General features: G+C 38.8%; 1 protein-coding gene across 1 annotated transcript; it reads left to right on the top strand.

Moving 5' to 3' along the window:
• Positions 1 to 5,679: 5,679 nt before the first annotated feature.
• On the top strand, positions 5,680 to 16,413 carry LOC137888894 (fatty acid hydroxylase domain-containing protein 2-like). The gene is made up of 9 exons (XM_068732401.1): positions 5,680 to 5,732; positions 6,903 to 6,985; positions 8,867 to 8,964; positions 9,235 to 9,338; positions 10,510 to 10,631; positions 14,453 to 14,658; positions 15,001 to 15,106; positions 15,246 to 15,412; positions 15,506 to 16,413. The coding sequence occupies exons 1-9, from the start codon at positions 5,708 to 5,710 to the stop codon at positions 15,660 to 15,662; spliced, it is 1,068 nt and encodes a 355-aa protein (XP_068588502.1). The 5' UTR covers positions 5,680 to 5,707; the 3' UTR covers positions 15,663 to 16,413.
• The last annotated feature ends 3,165 nt before the right edge of the window (positions 16,414 to 19,578 follow it).

Raw genomic sequence — 19,578 nt, 5'->3', positions numbered from 1 at the left:
GGATGGGGAAGCCAGCGCGGACGTTCGCTGAATGTGGAATCTGCTGCTCGGAGATGATCTTTTTTTTTTTTTTTTAACCCCTTCACACCTTCAATCCACTCCTGTGCAAGAGGAGGGAGAGAAGAAGACCACGTGCTTCTAAAAAAAAAAAAAAAAAAAAAAAAACGCTGGAAACGCTGACGGGTTTTTTCCCGGAGCAGATCGATGGTACCGCTCACATTTAAAGGGACCAAGTGGGTAAGATGTGGTGGCATCCAGAGGTGCGCTGCAGATTTATACAGAGAGTCTATCATTACTGAATAGCCTTCTGCTCACACCCGCCCTCTGGAAAGCGTGTCGGAGAAGTACGGTGGCCTTCAGGTTCGGGATAATAATGATCTCTCCTATCAATACTCTGCCACATGACTAAATAATCGCTTTTAAAAACACATAGAGAATATCTAAAACAACAGGATTGGAATTTATATTTAAAATGTACATATTGTTTATAGAGCAGCAACAGTTATGTTTACGACAACAAAGTCACGATATATAAAGTCATTAATATCTCACTGGAAACAAATAATTATTAAAAATTAAAACGAATAACACTTCTGAGTCAAGTTAATAAAGGATTAAAGAACACAGACTACAGTGAGTGCTGTGCTTCGTGTAAACATAGCGGACGGTGGCCGATTGAATTGGGTTTCACTTTTGTTTACGTGTTTCACAGATGCGTTGATAAAGTATTGGCTTTTCACCAGCAAAATATTTTGTTATTGCGAGTACAGTAAGAAGCGGAGTTGTCCAATCGTGTTTGTGTCTATGTGTGTGTTTGTAGTTTGTAGTTTGTAGCACAAACAAAAACACTAGTAACGTCGGGGCTTAGACGACCCGCTCCCTATGTCAATATATATATATATATATATATATATATATATATATATATATATATATATATTGCTTTGTCTAAGCTAACAAAAACACTACAATTATTAGTTTCAGGTGATTATACACAGATTAAAACATAGTTATGAATATTATCTTCCATTTACACACTGTTCCTTTAAGAGGCGGAGCAGTGTTTTGAGCTAAATGCTAACGTTAGCTCGCTTACATTGCTCACAATGCAGACGCCATAATATTTAGCCTACAGAGTTCGCCATAGTTTAGCATGTTAGCAGTCGCTAGTTAGCGCATGAGGACAAAGCACAGCAGAGGCTGATGGGATAGTTTTTTTGCAGGTAATGCTGGTATTGGGATCTCAAAAGTCACAAGGGTTCATCCTCTGGGCACCATGAATATCTTTTGACAAAATGATGGAACAAAACATAGCAAGGACAGCTCCAGAAAAAAAAAAAAGGTGTGCAGCTCCCGATCATGAAGCGGGCCGAACCTTTGAATCCTACTGAACTGGTTTTAAAAGAGCCACAAACAAGCGTGACTCGTAAACATGCCGACACACGGTGTTAAGTCAATATTATAACCCTTTGTCAGTTGCGTCGCCAAATGGTGGTCAGGTGACCAAACACTCACGCCCACGCATAGGCTAATTTAAATAAAATGAACTCTCTGATCTCTTCTGACTCCTCCCTCTGTTTGTTGAGAGTCACATGGTGGATGCTCGTTAAAGCACAGGCGTTCCTTCTGAAGCAAACAGCGTGTCTCTTCTATTCGAAGCGTGACAGCGAGACGCGGCGGTTACAGGCAACACTGAAACTGAAGCGGCTGAATGGAATTCAGCCGTCATTAACTGTGTTATTAACCCCCGTTGAGAAAAAGGACCGTTATCAACAAGTGTGTGTGTGTGTGTGTGTGTGTTCTAATGCTGGGTTTAACTCCTCACCTCCTCATACATGCTTTTATTTTGAAGGCGAGGTACACCTGAGACACGGTTCAGGCTTCACGGCCTTCGGTGCGTCTGCGAGAGACGGGTGTGTTGCTAGAACCCGGCGGCACGGTGGCGACAGCTTCACACCAGAGGTCAGGCCTGAGGAGGAGGAGGAGGAGCAACCTGCTGTTTATGGAAGTCATTAAGACCGTCATTTACGCCACAATAAGATATAATTCAGACTAAAGACTCTACAGCTGACATGGGAATGATACATTCTGATTCAGCTTTTCAAAGTAAATGATTTTTCTCGTCAACGTTTTTCTAGAGAAAGTAAAAGTTATAGTTATTATATATATATATATATATATATATATATATATATATATATATATATATATATATATATATATATATATATGTATACCTGCCATTTCATCCGCTTTATCAAATATTTAAAAGCAGAGTGTGACCTCCATTTCACATATATACTGGAAGTATATTAAAGTATATTAAAGTCAAATAGTCTGCATACCTGTTTGGGGGAAAAAAATAGCTGCAATGTACCCAAAACATATTTATATAGAGCAAAAGGGAATACATCAAATTCAGTTTACGCTAATCTTGTGACTTGAATTCAGTTTGGTAATATTTGGTGTGTGTGTGTGTGTGTGTGTGTGTGTGTGTGTGTGTGTGTGTGTGTGTGTGTGTGTGTTAGCTTCATAACTCTTGCTCACACACAGGGTGAGTTAGTTAACAGAGTTGGACATTCTGGCGCCCCCTGCTGGATGATACTGGAATAGATTTAAAATCTGCGAGACGCATTTTGGTTCTTTCAGTAGACTTTCTGCAACGACCACTGCTGTAGTATTTGATGATGTGTTTATTTAGCAGAGTTTGGTTCTGTCCAGAGACCCGGTTTGTGATCCCACAGACTTCTTGCTTCACTTCTTGGGTGTTTATGAGCAAAAAGTAAAAAGCTACACTGTGCATTTTCTGCCGCTAGACAACTTCACCGCTAACCTTTCCCTCTACTCAGATTACCAACACCTGTCTGGCCTGAGGGCAGCCACACACACACACACACACACACACACACACACACAAAGCGAAGGTATGAAACAGTCAATGAAATGTGTTTTTCAAACAGTGTGAATCAATGCAAACATGAAAATATTAGGCTGATAGGTCCAGTAGTATTTGAGATTAGCCGTGGACAGACAGAAAATTGCACAAGCACACAAGCGGACACATAATCTCCTCTCGGTCATAACAATATGGACAAACTGTCCCGTAGTTAAGCCTAAAGAGAGCCTAAAAATACACTGAACAACAACAAGTACAACGGGTACAACAATACGGTGATACTCAGCTGCTATGACATAACTTCTGGGGTATTGACAACCTTTCACATTATAAAGATCACAATCCAAAGGTACCTTGATATGAAGCTGCTCGAGCAAATCTCATTTTATTTGTGCAGCATATTAATCTACTATTCAACAGCAACCATTCAGAGTTTCAGTCAATTAAGACAGACTTTAAATGATCAAACACGTCTCTATGTGGATAATACAAGGTCCTTAGTGAAGTAAGAAACACTTCAAGTCTCTGCGTGTTTATTAAGGAGGGGTTCAAGGGTCAAGGCTGCTCTCTTATTACCCAATAGTGGCCGATAGTGGAGCCACTCAGACCGGCCTGGAGGCTATCAGGGTCGGGGAGCGATAGCTGCAGGAGATGACATTGATGTTGGGAAGGCAGAGGACAGTGTGTGTGTGTGCGCGTGTGTGTGTGTGTGTGTGTGTGTGTGTGTGTGTGTGTGTGTGTCATCAATATCCTCATTGTGTAAAGCTGCAGCACAGTAGAGTGCACTGTAAATATTATCGAACGGCACGTCGGAGTTATGTTGAAACACGTCTCGGAGGAAGAAGCTGCTCGGGGGGGTCGGAGGTCTCATCGTGTGCAGAGAGCAGGAGGGGAATTCACTGTTGAACCCAGAACAGAACACGCTCGCCTGTCACTGGTTAGTGGTGGATTAACCCCGTAAGAGCCGGTTCTACCTCGTTAGTGTGTTGTGAATGTTGTTTTGAGATAATTCCACAGACATCAACCTGCTGCTTTAAAGACTCACTACAGAACCAAATTGATCCGCGGCTGAAAATAGTCCCCCAACAAATGGACTATTTGGTCCTGTTTGAGGGATGTTTGGCATGAACTACAGTTCCCAGCTGCTTTAGGGAGTAATTGGAGAGACACACTGTTTTTTGTCTCGACAGCACTGATGGGTTTATGCAGGGGGAAGTCAATGAGAGCAAGCTCTGCGTGAGCAATGCTGACAGTGATATAGCAATAATAAGTGCAATTAAAGGTATGACACAACATTATCTAATCTAATTAAATGAAGACATTTATATAAAACAATAAACCACCAGAGACAGATAAGAATGTGCAGTAAAGTCCCAGAAGGCAAGATTAGGGCTGAGATTTTGGATTCTATCCATTATTAACTCATCTGTGGATGTTGTAAACGGCTGGTTTTGTCCAAAATCCCCAAATTAGGCTGCAGATTATAAATGGTTTATTACAAAGAAAAGAACAATTTTGGAGGCTTTTGCTTGAAAATGACTTCAAGGATTAGTTCATAATTCAAATAGCAGCAGATTATACTAATCAATTAATAGACCAGTTGTTCCAGCTGACTATAGATGACATGCTGTAGATTCCAACCACACTCAGTCATTTCTTGAAACACTTATTATATTATATTATTAAACTAATAAAGACTGCAATCAGTTCTACTGTGATCCACTCTCACTTATTACTGGCGTGTGTACTCCCCCCCCCTCAGCATGCTGTAACACCAGCGCAGTGACCGGCTGTTTCAACCTTCACCTGGAGACACGTGGTGGAGATGAAGAGCTCTCCTCTCCTCTCAGACTCAAGTCGTACCCTGCAAAGCATTCGCTCAACAAATGTAGGAACGACCCAGACATAAATACGCGTTCGTATTTATGTCGCCTAAGAGCCGATCGATCCGAGCTCCAGTGAGGAAGCAAGCATTTTAAAAGTTGTTTGCTTGTCGTCTTGCGGAGAGAACTAACAAAACATGAAGTCAGACTTTTTACAAGTCATTAAGTAGTTATTTCGGCGTCTCTAGTAGTAGAAAGCACACATAATTTAGTTTAGTTCTTCACAGGTTGCACTTTATTGTTATCTTAAAAAGATATTCAGTGCAAAACAGGTTCATTGCAGCCACAATAAGCTATTTTTTTTTTTTGGCCAAATATTAGTTCTTTTTTTGCACAAAAATAACTTTATTTGCATTGTTCTGACAAAGTGACTGCACATTGTTTTTGTTCTTGTCTCATGGAGCAGTCTGGTTTACTTGAAAGTGATTTTCTTTATTCTATTAATTTGAAAAAAAAAAAAAAAGCACAGATGGAGGAGTCACAACATGATGCTATTTCAACACAAATTCAACATGGACCATTTTGTTACCTTGTTGTTGGGGCGGTGGGGCGTGAACACGTGTCTTCCTCCAAAGTGGGGCGTGACAGAACCGCTGTACTAAGTGCTGTAACTAGTTAATTAATGTGTGCCTTAGTGTCTCTTCTTCCTCTTTCTTCATATTATTCATTGACATTTTTTTTTTTAAATGTATTTATTGTTTTTATTTCTGTTTATTTTACTTGTTTCTTTGGGAAACTGTACATGTTGTACAAAAAGAAGGAAAACAACACATGCGACGTTCGAGACCGCCGTTTCCACAACTTCCGGGTGCGGCTCTAGTCAGCTGACCACAAGCTTGAACCAATCACAGGTCGCCGGCTGTGGTAAATACACGGCTGTTAAGCCAGCGGCGCCGACAAAAACAGGAAAGACCGCACAGAGGAGAACATGATGCTGGAGACGAGAGTCGGCGGTGAGTCGGTGCTTTACTTGACCGTAAACACGTCGGTGTCTGTCGAAACCTGGAGACAGTCTACCGGCCCGGTGTAGTTGTCTAAACGGAGCGCTGCGCGACGACACGGTGCTTTGTTACTTAACGTTTTATTTCTACGAGTGAACTGTGATATTCTGATATGTCTTCTCTGCACGCTGTTATTGGTTTCACGAGCCTGTATCTCTATTTGTATTTATTTAAATTTATTTAGTTTAAAATACTTACAAGTTAAGTTCACGTGCCGCTATCAAAGCCGTCTTAATTTACTCTAATAAACACTTTTTAAAAGAGTGTTTATTGCCACAACCAACATTTCCTTTTGTATTTCTGAAGTTTTTTTAATAGTCTTAAAATAATTGTAATCAATAATGAATCAATGAACTCACCGATAACTGTACAGCCTAATACTCTTATGTTGTTGCACTTGAAATATGTTTTAAGATATATATAAAAAACAAATGCTGATAATATTTATGTATTTTTAAAAGTTCTTTTGTTCCCTAAGGCTTCTATTCTCTTGCTCCACTACACACAGAGCCACAGTGTGGACGCAGGGGAAGTTAGTTATCCCCAAGAATCTGACTGCTCACTATGGTGAAGGATGGATTTTAATAATAGGATTATCTATAATCCTCCATTTGTAAATGTTGCGCTCGGCTACACAGCACTCTGATGATTGTCGTACCACGGAAAGATAAAGAGAGGCAGTCTGAGACGTTTAGGCTCTTTAATTCATTCACATGTCTGTGGGAGAAGAGCTTTAATCAGGGGGAGTGCAGTTCTTTGGGGCCATTTTTTTTATGTTCCGTATTAAATATTAATTAATTATTCATGAAAAAAACACACCGAGTTTCGTCACACTGTAGGAAGTAAGAAATTATTTTAAAAACATGTAACAAAAACTTGACTATCATCTCAAAAAAGGAAGTGAAATCCCATTTTTAATAAATAATAATCAGCATTTCACTTCCTGCCTTCAGTCATTTTGGAACTCAACAGGTTTCCCCATTTGTCTCCAAAAATCGTACATTTTAGTGTAACTTTCGTGCTGAAATCATGAACAACAACAACAACAACAACAGATGATTGCCTCCTTTTAGATGCATGCTGCAGTTATGAATCTGTGTGTGTTTGTTATTGTGCTTACAGACACGAGGGGAGCTGCCTCCACATGCAGCAGCAGCAGCAGCAGCAGCAGCAGCAGCAGCAGCAGCAGCAGCAGCAGACGACAGGTGAGAACACGAAGACGTCACTCCGGTCGGTTCTTACCAGAACTGGTCAGCAGCCACACAATAGGATGAGTCACCGTCATTAGAGGCACAGCCCTCTTTACAGGCCGACAGGTTCTCATGAGTTCCGGTCCGTTAACCTCTGTGCAGTGTGTGTGTGTGTGTGTGTGTGTGTGTGTGTGTGTGTGTGTGTGTGTGTGTGTGTGTGTGTGTGTGTGTGTAACTATAAAAACTAACTTTAAAAACTATATATATATATATATATATATATATATATATATATATATATATATATATATATATATATATATATATATATATATATATATAGAATCTCATTACGTAACATGTGTGCTCTGCGTTTAAAGCGACCGGTTCCTCCTGCCTGCGTTTTGTTTTTTTACCGCCGTGACTTGATTTTTTTTTTTTTTGTGGTTCAGGCTCGACCTGTTCAAGTTGCATTTTTGTCTTGCTCCTGTGCCAGTTAGTGGAGGCCTGCAGGCAACAAAGAGAGGGATGGCCAATAGTGGGACGTGTTAAGGAGTGTTTTCACTGAAGCTACTGTGGAAATGAGAGCGTGACGTACAACGCGCTTTCTGTAGTTAATGAAATGTCCTCATAAGGATAGATCTCATCCGTGTCGGTAGACATGTGTGTAACGTCGTTGCTGGGTAAAAAGCTGGCATTTCAGAAGGTCTGGTGAATGTGACATCAATCCCTGGAATTAATTCCCGCTGAGTGACCTGATCCAGTTTTCTCTGTGTGGCTGGCTCACATTTTGCTTTTACTAAATGCCCTGAGCATTTATTTTATTGGACACATTTAGAATAGAAGATAAAAGAAACGCCGGCATCTGGATCCTCTCCAGCAAACGAATAAACTCAAATTCAACTGTTGTTCTTATTGATTTGTTTAAATCTGTTTAAGTCACACTGAAACACATGACAGTAGTGTGAATTGAAAACCTTAATCTGAGATTAATTTACTGTCCTGTCAGTATGATCCGGCAGCAACCTCCAGGTCTGAAGAGTGAAGTCAATGCTTCATGTGTTTAAAGCTGCATTCTCTCTAGTGTCCACCAGGGGGCGACTCCTCTGGTTGTATAGAAGTCTAGTCTAAAATGACTCTACTTCTCTCTTGATTTATTCCCTCAGTAAACATTGTAAACATGAGTTTATGGTCTCAATCTCTAGTTTACAGTCTTCTTCAATACAGCATGATGTTCATTTAGTACATTATGCTCCATTTAGAGTCACACAGACCATAAAGAGGGGATGCTTTAGGGGGCGGGGCTACACAGTGATTGACAGGTTTGGCGTTGTCCGTGCTTTTGCCGGTTCAACTCTAACTCTTTCTCAGTGTGTTTTCTCTTTATCAAAGTTAATAGTAGCCTTTTTTTGGTCCCATAGAAATGTCTTATTCAGCGTTCGGTTGTACTTCGCTCCACTCTCATGTCACTTCTGGTTAAAAAAACAAAAAACAAGATGGCGACGGCTAAAAGGCCGACCTCGAGGCTTCAAAAGGACAGTCCACAAACCAACAGGTGACCTACCGGTGACTTTTCCCACCTTATTCTATGGTTTTCATCTAAAATAGTTTGCGTTCCAGTACTTTTCAACGTAATGACCAGAAAAAGCCTCGAGCCTGGTGTTTCCCTCCTGCTGCCTGATGTGAATCTCACTTTCTTTATCATGTTAGTATTATCTCCATGGTGCTGAATTCGTCACCGTTATGGAAACATGAGCCGTTGAGTCTTTGTCTGTGTGGATTAAAAAGCCACACGTTTGCCATTTTTCCCTGTTTTTGTTTTGGAGACGTTTCTGTGTCGTGAGATCTCACAGTATCATCAGAGTAACGGATACGTTGCCCTTTGTCTCTCACCAGGACGGTGCTGGAGGGCTGTGGGACTCCGTGAAGAAAGCCGCGGTTGTCATCGGATCCGGAATCTTATTCTTGGCTGCATTTGGCAACTCGCTGACATGGTAGGATTCCCTTACAAGTTAGCTGTGTTACTCAACAAAAAAACCCCAAATGAACCTGAGGAGTTGCAAAGTCACAGGTTATTATGTCAATGCACAAGAAAGAAGAGGACCGGATGGGAGGACAGTACCGAGCAGGACTGATCTGGTCCAAATCAGATAGCTGACAGGACTCCAACTGTGTTTGAGTTGTTTTGTCAATCTGTTCAAAAGTGAGGGATGAGTTCTCCAGAGAAAAGAAACGTGTTGAAACGGTCTCGTTTCCTCCTGCAGGCATCTTCAGAGGTTCTGGGGAGCTTCAGGGGACTTCTGGCAGGACTTGTGGACCCAGCTGCACGTGACCTTTGAGGGTCATCACACTACTTTGTTCTACTTAGGTGAGGCAAAAAAAATACACTCCAGCCGGCTACTTTGGCTTGTTGTCGAAGGAAGTGTGTTCATTGTAGAGGAGGCGTCTCCGTGAGGCCAAATCAAAACGTGTCCCTGTCCATACACACTCGTGAAACACTTGGAGCGTGGGTGGCTTTGTGGACCCACGGAGCTCTGTCACCATTCCATTTATCTCCGTTCCAACATTTTACTTTGAAGTGTTTTCTAATGTAGTCTTTAAATTGGATTTCATGCATGATTTCAACCCCACCAGAGACACAAACGGGGCTTTGTTTTCAGAATTATGAGGCCGCACAAAAGGGGTGTGTGTGTGTGTGTGTGTGTGTGTGTGTGTGTGTGTGTGTGTGTGTGTGTGTGTGTGTGTGTGTGTGTGTGTGTGTGTGTGTGTGTGTGTGTGTGTGTGTGTGTGTGCGTGCAGTTGTTCAGTTCTGCACATCAAGTCATGACCTCCGGTGTCGACTTCTTCGCTCTAATGATGTAACCGTCATGTTTCCCTTACGGTCATTTAGTTGTTGTTGTTGTTGTGTCTGTCCGGGTGCAGTGCACATCAAAAAGTATCTCTCTATCAGATATGATCTATGTTAGGACGTTACGAGCTGTCAGTCCAAATCAACATGCGTTCACAGTTGAGGCACGTCTTGTTTGCGGTGCAGCAGGCGAGGCGTTTCCCTGAGGTGAATATGCGATATGCAGCGAGATAAATCGATAATGCACAGAATCAAGTGCAATAAAAGTCTCCTCACGAGGTGCGGTCCTGCCTGATATCTGCGATCATGGTAATCACATCGCACAAAAAACAAATCCTTGAACTACCACGTTGTCCCTACATTCAGTCGACTGCATTTCATGAGTGAATTGAAAGTGCCGACGGAGTTGCTGCTCCTCACAGCCGATTGTACGATCTCGTATCGAGGATCTGATAGAATTTACGGAGCGAGTTCACAAAGTCACGTAGTGGAGGAGGCGCCGACCCGTTTAAAGCCAATTTTAAAAAAATGTATGAACCAGGCTCACATTGACCCAATATAAAGGTAATTCAAAAAATGTATGAACCAGGCTCACGTCGGTACATAGTGTAGAACCCTCAAAGCTCGGTTGTTGGTGTTTCCCTGGCTCCGTTCGTCAGAGTTTTTAGATGCCGCTCGTCTTTCTCAACAGGGACCATGCTGATCCCCACGCTGGCGTTCTGGGGGACCAACGCTCTGCTGCTGCTGGTGGACACCACCGGTAAACCCGCCTTCATCACTCGCTACCGCATCCAGGTGGACAAGAACAACCCGGTATGTTGAATCTGTGACAGGAGCTCCTCCTGTTCTACTACTACTACTACTACTACCACTACTACCACTACTACCACTACTACCACTACTACTACCACTACTACTACAACCACTACTACTACTACTACCACTACTACTACTACTACTACTACTACTACTACTACTACTACTACTACTACTACTACCACTACTACCACTACTACCACTACTACTACTACTACTACCACTACTACTACTACTACTACTACTACTACTACTACCACTACTACCACTACTACCACTACTACTACCACTACTACCACTACTACTACTACAACCACTACTACTACTACTACAACCACTACTACTACTACTACTACTACTACTACCACTACCACTACTACCACTACTACTACCACTACTACTACTACTACTACAACCACTACTACTACTACTACTACCACTACTACCACTACTACCACTACTACTACTACTACTACCACTACTACTACCACTACTACCACTACTACTACTACTACTACTACCACTACTACTACCACTACTACTACTACCACTACTACTGCTACTACTACTACAACCACTACTACTACAACTACCACTACCACTACTACTACTACAACCACTACTACTACTACAACCACTACTACTACTACAACCACTACTACTACAACCACTACTACTACTACAACCACTACTACTACAACCACTACTACTACAACCACTACTACTACTACTACTACCACCACTACTACTACAACCACTACTACTACTACAACCACTACTACCACTACTACTACTACTACTACTACTACTACTACTACCACTACTACTACTACCACTACTACTACTACTACTACTACTACTACTACTACTACTACTACCACTACTACTACTACTACCACTACTACTACCACTACTACTACCACTACTACTACTACTACTACTACCACTACTACTACCACTACTACTACTACCACTACTACTGCTACTACTACTACAACCACTACTACTACAACTACCACTACCACTACTACTACTACAACCACTACTACTACTACAACCACTACTACTACTACAACCACTACTACTACAACCACTACTACTACAACCACTACTACTACTACTACCACCACTACTACTACAACCACTACTACTACTACTACCACTACTACCACTACTACTACTACTACTACCACTACTACTACTACTACTACCACTACTACTACTACTACTACTACTACTACTACTACTACCACTACTACTACCACTACTACTACAACCACTACTACTACAACCACTACTACTACTACTACTACTACTACTACTACTACTGCTAGGATTCTCATAGTTAATACCACTGAGACGCCAGCTTCACTTTCATCTTTAATACAATTTGCAGCTTGTTAATCAACAATTTTTAATAGTTTTATGGCTATTTATGTAAACTGCATCAATGAATGGACACATAAATAAATATAACAACAAAGACATTATTGAGATTCGCTTCATCAGCCATTTATTTTGTGGATTAATCTTTTTTTAATGGTAATTTAATTTTAAAATATTTGAAAATCAATTGGAAAATAGAGTAATGGTCGCATTGCTGGCATAATTAATGAAATTAATAATTACTATCATATATATATATATATATATATATATATATATATGACACAGGGAATAAATTAGGTAATTAATATAATATGATACAATTTAAAATAAATTATTAAATCAACATATTTCCAAAAATATTGGGTTGTGAATATTATATTTTTTACGTATTTATTGATATCTTTATATAAAAGTTCTTACATTATTACCACATTGATTTATGAATTTATACATTTCTCTGTTTATTTATATTTGTTCATTCATATATACATTCGTTTTAATTATAATAATAATAATTCATATTATTATTGTTATAATATTTGGTCTTTAATAATCATGTTTTCAGTTTTGAGAAATCCTTTATTTATTTATCTGCCACAATAAACAGGGACTCTAATATGTTGAATGTAGATTTTTAAATTATAATTTTTTTAAATTTATTTATTTAATTAAATTAAAATTATTTCTATGAATAAAAATCGTGTGTGTGTGTGTGTGTGTGTGTGTGTGTGTGTGTGTGTGTGTGTGTGTGTGTGTGTGTGTGTGTGTGTGTGTGTGTGTGTGTGTGTGTGTGTGTGTGTGTGTGTGTGTGTGTGTGTGTGTGTGTGGGGTCCTCTCACTGTGTTTGATGAACACCGGGGAGATAAAGACGTTACTGATAACCTGAGCTGGAAGGTTACTCCAGTGTAATCAGATTATAACCAATAACACTTCAGGTTTGTGGTTTGACATAAACTTTCAAAACATTTCTATTTTGCCATAAATATGATTGAGCAGTAAAGCCATAAAACCTTGTGTAGCCTATGGTGACCTAGCGTGTGACAATCTGCTGAGTCATCGTTTGCGTCCGTTACTTTGAGCTCTGTGAACTCTGAACTTGAGCCCCGTCGGTCATAAACGAAGCCAGGACGTGCTGCTGTGAAGCAACTTTTATCGAGCAATCTTTATATTTGCGTGTCGGAGCCCTCGGGTCAATCTTCAGACTTTATCTTAGTGTTCTTATCATATGTTTTTACCAAAGAATGACAAATAAATCTTATGGTGCAAATAATAAAACTGAATGATGGTTGAATCCCAATTGGCAATAGAATGGAAGAAGCTAATGTGGAAGTGCCTTAAAGCTGCATTCTCTCTAGTGTCCACCAGGGGGCGACTCCTCTGGTTGTATAGAAGTCTAGTCTAAAATGACTCTACTTCTCTCTTGATTTATTCCCTCAGTAAACATTGTAAACATGAGTTTATGGTCTCAATCTCTAGTTTACAGTCTTCTTCAATACAGCATGATGTTCATTTAGTACATTATGCTCCATTTAGAGTCAAACAGACCATAAAGCAGGGGATGATTTAGGGGCGGGGCTTACTGTGATTGACAGGTCTCTACTTGAGACTTCTACGTCACTCCTCCACTTTCCACATGTGGTCATCTCCGTTCATTGGTTGCAGGTCAAAGATATCTGCTCAGTCTATTTACTTTGATAAGCACGTTACAAAACAGTGTGCACGCGCACACGCACACACACACACACGCACGCACACACACACACACACAGGCCATCGTGATATGTCCATGAGTTTATAACCAGGGTCCAAAGTTGAATGGTGAACGGTCAAGTTGACTGAAACTGGAGACGTTTTTTCATCTGATAGAATCCGATGAAATCATCTACTTGTTTGACGGTGATCGTTTAGAACCCGCAACCTTTTGAGTTCATGTATCCATTGTGACGTGTAAACATGCATGTCTTTATTACATCTCTTATTAACACCTGCTGACAGAACTCCATAAATATGAAATATCTTGTAGACATCGGGTGTAGCCATCAATGCATGCACCGAACTATTGAAAAAATCTTTATGACACACTTTTCATAAAAACAATTTAAAGAAACGGTTTAAAGAGCCGGTTGAATGTGTCGGAACAAGAACCATCAACGGAACATCAAATGAAGATGAGGGAGATTTTTAAAAAAGAGCACAACAACCAAAATATACTATAATTGTAATGCTTTAAACTACAACTCGACATCAATATGATGACTTAACCTCTTTCAATGGAACCGTGTTGGGATGAAGTCATAGAGATATTAAATGACCTGTATCGGGATAGAAGCTCTGATGTTGTCATGTTTAAGGTTTGTGACGTGACGTTCTGTAGGTCACGTTTGTCCAGCGTACGTCCTCTTCTCTGACTCCTTCCTTGTCCGCTACAGGTGGATAAAGTGAAGCTCATCCACGCGGTGAAGACCGTCATGTTCAACCACGTGTTCATCTCGGGGCCCATGGTGGTGGTGGCTTTCTACCTGATGACCTGGAGAGGGGACCCCTGTGGCCCTGAGCTGCCCACCTTCCACCGGGCCCTGATGGAGCTGGCTTTCTTCTCCATCTCGGAGGAAATCATTTTCTACTATTCACACAGGTTTGGATCAGTGGTTGTTCTGTTTTACACCTGTGCTCTTCCCACTGTACTGTTCTGCCCAGTTGACGATAACAATTCTTCCTCATTTGTGATTCAGTTGTAGTTGGAAGCTTTAAACATTACTGCCACCTAGGGGCAAAAGTGAAGAATGTGAATACAAAGAAAATATTTGTAATCTGATCTGAAATGGGAAATTCTGTGTACTTGAGGAACTTGGAACTGTCTATTTCTAAATACTCTTAATGCTCGTCATCGGTGCCACCGGGTCTGATTCCGACTGCTGCAGTAAAGCATTATCATGACTGTAATGTAATGTGTTATCCTCGTCTTCTTTTCTCTCAGGCTGTTCCACCATCCCAGCCTCTACAAGCGCTTCCACAAACAGCACCACGAGTGGACCGCTCCCATTGGACTCGTGTCCATATACGCTCACCCTCTGGAGCACATGGTGAATGAAACCGCCTCCTGCTCTTCGTTTCATTTCACGTTCTTGAACTCTATGAGCTTTGATCGTTGTAGATCTTTCGGCGGCGTCGTTTTGCCGGACGTTCCTCGGTCCATTAAAACCCAGTTTGTCTGTCTTTTAGATCTCCAACATGGGGCCGGTGGCATTGGGGCCGGTGATCCTGGGCTCCCACATGACCACCACCTGCATGTGGTACTGCTTGGCTCTGATCAGCACCACCATCTCCCACTGTGGATACCACCTCCCCTTCCTACCCTCCCCCGAGTTCCACGACTTCCACCACCTCAGGTGAGTCCACCCATCCAGTCCTCCACCAGGACCTTTTTTCTTAAAGGGATTTAATGATTTCACGCCTCTGCGGTTCGTCCGTACTGCTTCCAGGTTCAACCAGTGTTTCGGGGTCTTCGGAGTGCTGGATCGGCTCCACGGCACCGACGCTAAATTCAGGCAGACCAAGCAGTACGAACGCCACTTGCTGCTCACCAGCCTCACCCCTCTGAACGAGAGCATACCCGACACGCCCAAGAAGGGCCACTGATGACGTGCGAGACCCTCACCGTTCAGGCCTTGCCAAGTTTGGGATCACGAGACGCTTCTCAATCTTGAATGACTATTCCATTTTAATCATTTGTAATCCCGTTGATCGGTATCCGACTGTGAAAGTCAACACTCTGCGGCCACCAACCGCACCTTTTATTTGTCAGGTAGAAATGTTGCACTTTATTAGACATGCAGATTCCTCATAAGGTAGATGTAAGAATTTGGATGGTTGATGAGCGTGGAAACAAGTAATTTCTCTTTGGTGCACTCTGCAATAACCTCCCTCCTCAGGTGTTCTTCTCTCATAATACTTCACTTATTTAGTTAATTTTCACTCGTATCATCGTCACCTGGTTAAACTGATGACATGTTCTTACCTTTCTTCATGAATCTGAGTTTAAGCGTTAGTCGTGTCTATTGTAAACACATGCACATTAATCTTTAAGTCATGTATTAATTGTTATAAACACATCTTTTATTTAAAAGTAATGTTTAGTAACGTCTTGCCTCTCCAGATTCTTCTGTAGCGTTCACTTGCTGCTCAGACAGAAGACACATTTGCACTTTTCCTCTCCGCGGCATTAAAACATGTCTTTGAATGTGAAACGTGTTTTTATGTATTTCAGGAGGCCTCAGTAATTGTTGTGTAATAAGACATGAATGTTGAAAAATGACTCCTACTGTGATTGAAACAATATTACAGGAGTGTTTAATATTAAAACATTTTAATTAAAAGATGTAGCATTATCTATTTATTTTATGAAGACTTTTTCTTTCTTTTTTTTTTCCAAAATTTTGTGAACTTTTTGTAAAATATGAACCCCCAAAATCCTCTATAAATCAATGTTTAGACTTTGCAGACATGTCTGTAGAAGGCCATGAGGCTGAAGATTTAATCATTTGTAAATTCAGAAGTCAATTTAACTTTATTTCTTGTATTTTTCATGACATACGTGTTTATGCAATTTTATTGACATTTGTGATATTTTTAGAGAATAGTATACTTTAAACATTTCTATTATGAGTTTTTATGATATATTTTAATATACTATATATATATATATATATATGCAATTTTATTGACATTTGTGATATTTTTAGAGAATAGTATACTTTAAACATTTCTATTATGAGTTTTTATGATATATTTTAATAACATACTATATATATATATATATATATATATATACATACTATATATATATATATATATATATATATATATATATATATGACTATACTATACAAGGATCTTTTAACAGTTTTCAACATACTATACTATGATTTTTTTTTTTCTGACATGCTATACTATGACTTATGAGGTTTAAAAAACAAAACTATAAATTGTTTTTTTATGGCTTTTTTGAGTTACTATCCTATGAATTTTTCTATGACGTTTTGGACATATAATGACTTTTAATGGCATATTATACTATAACTTTTTTTATTCGTTTCAACATACTATACTCTTTTTTTTTTTACTTTTAATCATTTTTTAATGTCTTTTTTTGTCTTTTTTCGACATTATACTATGACTTTTTTAACAATTTTTTTGTACATACTAATACTATCACTTTTTTGAAGATTGTAAGTCGTGAAAAGTTAAAATACATTGTCGAAAAAAGCCATAGTATTGTAGGTTGAACATTTTTTTCTTTTATTTAGCAGACACTTCTATCCAAAGCGACTTAAATTTCAGTATCTATCTACACACAGCTAGACACAGCTATGTGAGCAATTTTGGGGTTAAGTGTCTTGCTCAAGGACACATTGACATGAGACTAGTAAAGCAGGAGACAGGGATCGAACCGCAATCCCTCTGATTGAAAGGCGACCCTGCTCTCCACTTAGCCACGGTCACCCGAACGTCGAGAATAAAGTCATAGTATATGTTGAAAAAAGTCATGGTATAACATGTCGAAAAAAGTCATAGTATAACACGTCGAAAAAAGTCATAGTATAACATGTCAAAAAAAGTCATGGTATAACATGTCGAAAAAAGTCAGAGTATAACATGTCAAAAAAAGTCAGAGTATAACACGTCAAAAAAAGTCATAGTATAACATGTCAAAAAAAGTCATAGTATAATATGTCGAAAAAAGTCATAGTATAACATGTCGAAAAAAGTCATGGTATAGTATGTCGTCATTTTTAATATAATAGTCATAGTATAGCATGTCGTCATTTTATAATAAAAAAGTCATAATATAGCATGTCGTCATTTTTTCATAAAATAGTCATAGTATAGTATGTCAAAAAAGTCATAGTATAAACATGTCAAAAAAGTCATAGTATAGCATATCAAAAAACTCGTAGTATAGCATGGGGGTTAACCCAAAAATTGCTCACGTAGCTGTGTCTACTATGACTTTTTTATGAAAAAATTACGACATGCTATACTATGACTTTTATTAAAATATGACGACTTTACATTAAAGTCTTTTAGCAGACGCTTTTATCAAAAGCAACTTACAAATCAGTATCAATCTACTATAGGCACAGCTACGGGAGCAATTTTTGGGTTAAGCATCTTGCTCAAGGACACATTGACATGAGCTGAGCAGGAGCTGGGGATCGAACTGCAGACCCTCTGATTGAAAGGCGGCCCTGCTCTCCACTTACCCACGGTCACCTTCATGCTATTCTATGACTTTTTTATTAAAAATGACGACATGACTTTTTTATGAAAAAATTACGAGATACTATACTATGACTTTTGCTGTGCAAATAGTAGACAGTAGATTGATACTGATTTGTAAGTCGCTTTTGATAAAAACGTCTGCAAAAAGACTTTTATGTAATGTCGTCATATTTTAATAAAAAAGTCATATTATAGCATGTCGTCATTTTTAATAAAAAAGTCATAGTATAGCATGTCGTCATTTTTAATAAAAAAGTCATAGTATAGCATGTCGTCATTTTTAATAAAAAAGTCATAGTATAGCATGTCGTCATTTTTTCATAAAAAAGTCAAAGTATAGCATGTCGTCATTTTTAATAAAAAAGTCATAGTATAGCATGTCGTCATTTTTTCATAAAAAAGTCATAGTATAGCATGTCGTCATTTTTAATAAAAAAGTCATAGTATAGTATGTCGTCATTTTTAATAAAAAGGTCATAGTATAGTATGTCGTCATTTTTAATAAAAAAGTCATAGTATAGCATGTCGTCATTTTTAATAAAAAAGTCATAGTATAGCATGTCGTCATTTTTAATAAAAAAGTCATAGTATAGCATGTCGTCATTTTTTCATAAAAAAGTCAAAGTATAGTATGTCGTCATTTTTAATAAAAAAGTCATAGTATAGCATGTCGTCATTTTTAATAAAAAAGTCATAGTATAGCATGTCGTAATTTTTAATAAAAAAGTCATAATATAGCATGTCGTCATTTTTAATAAAAAAGTCATAGTATAGCATGTCGTCATTTTTAATAAAAAAGTCATAATATAGTATGTCGTCATTTTTAATAAAAAAGTCATAGTATAGCATGTCGTCATTTTTAATAAAAAAGTCATAGTATAGTATGTCGTCATTTTTAAATAAAAAAGTCATAGTACAGCATGTCGTCATTTTTAATAAAAAAGTCATAGTATAGCATGTCGTCATTTTTTCATAAAAAAGTCATAGTATAGCATGTCGTCATTTTTAATAAAAAGGTCATAGTATAGTATGTCGTCATTTTTTCATAAAAAAGTCATAGTATAGCATGTCGTCATTTTTTCATAAAAAAGTCATAGTGTAGCATGTCGTCATTTTTAATAAAAAAGTCATAATATAGCATGTCGTCATTTTTAATAAAAAAGTCATAGTATAGCATGTCGTCATTTTTAATGAAAAAGTCATAGGATAGTATGTCGTCATTTTTAATAAAAAAGTCATAATATAGTATGTCGACATTTTTTTTTAAAAAAGT

Source organism: Cebidichthys violaceus, unplaced genomic scaffold (genome assembly GCF_023349555.1).
Source record: "Cebidichthys violaceus isolate CVI_PGR_0920_01 unplaced genomic scaffold, fCebVio1.0.p SCAF_589, whole genome shotgun sequence".
NCBI lineage: Eukaryota > Metazoa > Chordata > Actinopteri > Perciformes > Stichaeidae > Cebidichthys > Cebidichthys violaceus.
Note: the sequence above shows the minus strand (reverse complement) of the source record. Positions and strands in the feature narration are given on the sequence as shown.

Bases quoted from the DNA above. Each gene is read 5' to 3' on its own strand.
- LOC137888894 (XM_068732401.1), top strand. From the start codon at position 5,708: ATGATGCTGGAGACGAGAGTCGGCG. The intron at 5,733-6,902 runs GTGAGTCGGTGC...TTGTGCTTACAG, and splicing joins GCTGGAGACGAGAGTCGGCG to ACACGAGGGGAGCTGCCTCC. The intron at 9,339-10,509 runs GTGAGGCAAAAA...CTTTCTCAACAG, and splicing joins CACTACTTTGTTCTACTTAG to GGACCATGCTGATCCCCACG.